This window comes from Micrasema longulum, unplaced genomic scaffold (assembly GCF_059751315.1).
Source record: "Micrasema longulum isolate JH-2025_06_02 unplaced genomic scaffold, ASM5975131v1 h1tg002397l, whole genome shotgun sequence".
Taxonomy (NCBI): domain Eukaryota; kingdom Metazoa; phylum Arthropoda; class Insecta; order Trichoptera; family Brachycentridae; genus Micrasema; species Micrasema longulum.
In genome coordinates this window covers 13,354-19,734 of record NW_028279546.1, presented here as the reverse complement: position 1 = coordinate 19,734, position 6,381 = coordinate 13,354, and the positions used below count along the sequence as shown (strand labels likewise).

Below are 6,381 nucleotides of genomic sequence, written 5' to 3'. Positions count from 1 at the left end.
TGTGGTTGACGCTTGAGTAAATGTCTCTATTGATGTGTGTAACCACTACGGTTCTCAATATATACTGTTGAATAATATTCAGTACTCTGAATTCTTTGAAGAGCAAGTCACTTGGATAACGAAATGTTTTTTTTTTAATTACTCGGATTAAAGATTTCTGTGCAATTACTACAGGTTCAACCAATTGGCTCTCCAGGAATACATCATACATTCTAGAGACTATTTGTCGCAAATCCTCCTTACTGCTTGCACAAAGAACTGCATCGTCAGCGTACAACAAACGGCTTACCGCAAAATTATCAATTTTTGCTCCAATACCCATACATTCTATTTCTTTTATCAAGTTGTCCATGTATAGCTTTCTGGCTCTCCTGGAAATACTGCTATTTGATTATGACTTAATTCTATCTGATTTGCGATGTGTAAAAAATATGTGTCCTTTGTATTCTTGAAACATCTGTTAATAATAAATATTCTGTTCTTTTCAGAAAATTACTTTTGGTATGGGAGGAGAGATATACGAACTGTGGAGGAAACCGGAAGTAGACCTTTACTTGAAGATCTACCTGTTCAATATAACCAACTCCAAAGAGTTCATGAACGGAGACGAACCCATGAAGTTGCAGCAGGTCGGACCTTACGTCTACAGGTGAGGACAGAAAAAATAAATAAATTGAAAACATATGGCATCCCCAGAAGTACCCCTGTGGTACGCCTAAACGGGCCATTTCGCTGTAGAGCAAAAACAAACTAAAAAAAAAGTAATGCTCGGAACTTAATGTATCAGATATAAATTGTTTCCATTTTTTTCAAATCAGCGTCAAAATTAAAACAAAATGATAAAGTCTAAGTGTTTCAAGACCAAAAATATTGGATTTTACCACCCAGAGAGTTATTAAGATGAAGAAATAGGGTGTCAGTGTACCAGGCCATGCCATGCCATCTAGAAAAAAGACGGCAAAAAGAGATATGTTTGGTTTACCATATTTAGCCATCTTACAAACGATATGATATACCATCTTTAGAAATACAGTCTGTCAGTTCCAGGATGCAGAACTAAGTTCGCACAGAGGCACTCCTTACATGTTGGTCCAAGATCCTTCAATCTTCTACCTAAGGAATTACAAAACACTTGATCGCTGATACAGTTTAAAGAAGGTTTCAGATCTTGGATCAGCATGGAAAAAACATACATATAAATACCTTTAAAAATTTTTTTTTTCTTCAAACGCATACTGCAAATAAATCCTGTTTTTATAATATTAGCATATGTTAATCTTGTTTTTCTTTTCATGGTCATGTTATACCATATTTATTTGCTATAAACTAATAAATCATTAAGAAAGGAATGGCCCCGCCCAGACGCTGAAGTCTTAATGGGCATTTTTTCCAAATTATGTAATAGCTTAATTTTAAGATGTATTTTTAAAGTGTATTTTGTAAATAAAATTCTACATAAATATATTTATGGAAAAAAAAACAAATAAAAAAATAAATAAAAGAGTAATGGTTGGGAAAACGAGGTATGCTTGACATATCATATTTAGCCGTCCAGAACAAGGACAGCAAAACAAGACATGTTGACATCCCATATTTAGCCATTTTACAAACGACAAGACATACCATCTTTAGAAATAGCGTTATGGTTTACAAAACGAGGTATGTTTGACATTTCATATTTTGCCATCTAAAACAAAGACAGCAAAAGTAGATGTGTTTGACGTATAGTAAATTGTCAAACAATACTCCATTTCTAATATAGCCTGCCCGCCTAACAAGATTTATAAAAAAAAAAATGAAACCTAAAAATTATATAAGATTTATATTGAAAAAAATAACCTAAAAATTATACAGCATATTCAGTAGAAAGTTTAAATAATAAAACATTCTACAGTAATGCAACAAGAAAATCATAAGTACTGTTTCATACAACAAAAACTGTAAATATTATGAAATGCATGAATAAATAAATATAATTACCATTCACCATCTTTGAAAAAGTTCAAAAGGTTTGTTCTATAGGAACAATATTCTACACTAAATATATCAGATACGTGAGAATAACTATTACCGAGTTCATGGAGTCTATTTAATACGGCATTACAAGTATACACTGTCCGTGAATTGTTGCTACAAAACGGTGGCACCTCTCTAGTTCTCATTCTCCTAGACACCCTGAAGTTGATGAGAGATAATAGTTCATTGCAATCCCACATTGAATTTACAATTTTGAATAAATTTAAAAGGTCTATAATTTATCTTCTATCGTTAAGTTTAAACAAATTGAATGTTTTTAGTAAAAAATCGTAATTTAAAAATTCATGACTGATTCTAAGCTTAAAATTTATATCCCGTAAGAATTTTTTTTTGGACTCTTTCAAGAGAATTTTGGTGACAGTTGTAGTAAGGAGTAAGGAGTAAGGAGTCCATATTGTAGAGTTATACTCTAACTGGCTTCTCACTAATGAAGTATACATCAACTTCAAAGTGCCTATGTTTTTTAATTCCTTAGTCACACGTAACATGAAGCCTAACATTTTTAGAGATTTTCTAGTAATATTATTTATGTGCCTAATAAAGAGAAGAGTTGAAACACAACATAATGGAATGTGGAAGAATGCATATTATTATAGAATACTAAAAATAAAAATATTATAAAAACGTAAATTTTTATAAACATTTGGTCATCACGCTTATTGGTATTTTAATCTATGCAATGTCTCGCAGCAGTCTCCTGCAATTGTCTCTTCCCTTCCAAAATCCAAACTTGTACACTTCTCCTGAAAATGGCTGCCCATTTTGGGGCCACGAACGAGATTTTTATGAGCGAAGGTCGTACGTGTTTTTGGTATTAAATGATATAAAACCGTGATTAGCAACCGCTGCTTATACTTGTATACAACACAATAATTTGTTTAGTCTCCCGCCAGTCTGACGATGTCGATCACGACGAAATCTGGTCACTGGTGAAAATTATATGTTAAACTAGCGGACCCGACAGACGTTGTCCTGCCCAAACGTTGGCTTGCCTGCCATAAGCTTGGAAAAAACATTTAATTGATAAATCTATACACAGCTACTTGCTTATGATTGAATTCCAAAACTAAAAATTATTAATATTCAAATATTGAATTTCAAAAGGCACCTAGGTACTTTTTAATGGTTAAGTTCCAAAATAATGGTTTTTGCAAATGTCAAACTCTGCTCTTTTAACAACAGGGGCGCACTTAATTTAGGATTGCGATTTTCAAAAACGTATTAATTTCTGCACCTGGTGGTGCACAGGGCACTGAATTAGTACACCAATCGTAAAGTATGTTGATAAAAAAATTGTGACATGAAGGTAAGATGATCAATCTTATGCTTCAGGTACCAGTCCAGGGACTATGAAATATGCTGGTGAGAAACACCATTTTAAATAAAAATTTCGTATCAATCATGTCGGGAATCGAACCCGAGACCTCTCGCATGGTGGGCAAACGCGCTGACCATTACACCACGAGGTCGACAAACGTTTTGAATGTCTGTTAATATTATTTTAGTATTACCAAAAATGCAGTAGAAAGATGTAAATGGGTAGAAATGATAAGGAATTTAAGGAAAGAATCTAATTGAGATCCACAAAAATCTATCGCTATTTGTAAATATTCAAATACAAACTTTTTTATTTGCAAAATAATCATCCCATTTTTTAGTATATGCATTCCCGTCGAATGCAACCCTGGTAGATCGATGAATAAAACATTTATGCTCCTAACTTGTAAAAAAACTTATTAAATTGAAGATTTTAAGATCTACAAACATGCGCAGCGCAAAGCTCATTATTATGCAAAAAACACACGTAAATAGATTGAGCCATTTAGGAGGATTTCAGTGACATCACACGTACAGTAGAATTATATATATAAGATTGGAATAAAACTAAATGCAGTGTTCTCAGTATTATTTTATTTTTTTATTTTTATTTTATTTTATTTGGGATTTTTACAGCTATTACATAAACAAAATAAGTAGAAAAATCTTAACAATGCTAAAGCCAATTTAAAAAATCCACTGTAAATATAATGACACATAATATATAAGAAAATAAGTTTAGTAATTGTATTTGTGTGACGTTTGTATTCATGTGTATGTGAATGTGTGTATGCTTGAATGAATGAGGGAGAGGATACATGTGCGTGTGGGAATGAATGGGGGAGAGGATTGATTCATTTATTGCGTGCGTGTGGGAATGAATGAGGGAGATTATTGATTCATTTAATTATTTTATTAGGTAAACAAACAGTATGTACACATATATTGCCAATTTCTTGGTATATTAGTGTAAGAAACGCATGCACACACCAAAAATATTGTTTACACTTAATACGATAATTTAAATTATGTTTAATATAATAAATGTAGAAGATAAGAAATGAAAAAATATGTTTATAATAACAATAATAAAGTTAAATGTCTGCTTCTCTTAAAATTTCTATAATTTTTGACCTAAATTTACATCCATTGTCACAAAAAATATCAGATTATAATTAAGACTGTCATAATTAAGACACAAAGTAAATAAATAAATATTCTTGGGAGTCCCGAGCTGAGAGAACATATGTAATATACATTATGTTCCGTTGTAAAACATCAGAATTATTACTGATCGTTTGTATCATAATTAAAATATTTGATAATACTAAAGAATTTCTTGTATCGAGAATTTTTTCTTGAATTAATTAATCAATAAAAAGATAAAACATCGTTTTATCATGAGATAAACTAATTACTCTGTTACAAAATCATCACTAATAATATAATGTAGGAACTCGTATATTGTAGCAACATTGTATTATTTATTAAAAACATTAACATCACAATGTTTTTAATTGAATTCTTACGTCTTTAGTTCTAAAAAAATTAAACTTATCATAAATAAATTTTTTGGAATAAACCCTTAACAAACTTAGAATTCTGCCCAATTTTTATTTTTTAGTGAAATTTTTATAGTTCGTCAATCTAGCTTCCGCGTGTAAATGTTATACACAGTAAAATAATTATTTCAAACTTGAATTATAACCCTACCTACTGTTTTTTTAGCGGCCAACCCACACTAGATTTTAAGCCGACACCAAATTTCGGCATCTATTCTAGTTTCTTTTTATTATATAAATAAAACACGAGTGATACTTTAATCCACAAATTTGGAATATCCTGTGACCGGTTTCATCGCTTTCGCGGCATTCGAGACTGGTATCTTTATTAAAGAGTTAAATGTATTTATACAAAACATAGGTAAGGATAGATAATTCAAAGTTATATGTAAGTTAATTCAATAAAGTTATTTTTATCTTATGTATATATGTATCTATATATATATATCTAATGTATATATGTATATTTATATGTATTTATGTATGTATATATGTATACATGTATGTGTGTATGTATCAGTATATGAATGTATGTAAGTACAATATATGTAAGTTTATATTGTATTCGTCTGTTCTTTATTTTAATTTGTAAATAATTATTATGTAAAAAAATGTAATTGCCTAGCTTGAAACGGAGGGTATTTACCCTTGTTAGCTGGGCAAAGTGTACAAAAAAATGTATGTAAAATTATAATATGCATAAATAAATAAATTAAAATACTGAATAGAACTGAACTAAAGATGTCCAACGATCTACATAAGTTATCGAATTTTCAGGGAACTTTTGGAGCACGGGAATGTGACATTTAACGACAATGCAACCCTTAGCAGTGTTCCCATACACCCCCTACGCTGGGTACCGGAAATGTCCTACCCCAACACGGAAAATGATACTTTGGTGCTTCCGAATATTGCCATGCTGGTAAGTACTCGCATTTTATAATCTTGTAGTTTTTCCTGAGTTTAGTTTTGCAGGGCCCAAAAACCACTGTTTATAACATGCATATTTTGGTTTTTATGTAAAACTAGCTAAAGATATTGTCTACGGGTTTGCAGCACCAAACCGCGATATTTTGGAGAAACATTTTTTATGAAGTACATTTGAGAATACCCTACGGGACCTGTATTATTTATTTAAAAAGTTCTCCACCCCCGTAGTAGGAGAAGGGAGAGTAATACCGTACAGCGGCCAATTCCGTACAGACGTTTAAAATTGAAAGAAAGCTAATTACATATGTTTGAATCTCTCATACTCGCTCGTTTTCAATTCAATTCAATTCAATTTCATTCAATAAATTTATTTAAAAATATATATATTACTAACTAAAATTTAATGCGTATATATTATAAAAAAACTATATACATATAAAGAGACTCTTTTCAAAATAGTAGGAGAATCCTGCTCCAGAAAACCTCTTCGGATACATGGAACAGATCAACATCCAGAGCGATATTGTTCAGCGTA

General features: G+C 31.2%; 1 protein-coding gene across 1 annotated transcript; it reads left to right on the top strand.

The window, feature by feature from the left end:
- Positions 1-488: 488 nt before the first annotated feature.
- Positions 489-5,838, top strand: LOC148272283 (scavenger receptor class B member 1-like; the record flags this gene model as incomplete). The annotated part of the gene is made up of 2 exons (XM_088240251.1): positions 489-649; positions 5,694-5,838. Coding segments are annotated over 2 exons (306 nt in total), but the record flags the coding sequence as incomplete, so codon positions are not given.
- Positions 5,839-6,381: the final 543 nt, after the last annotated feature.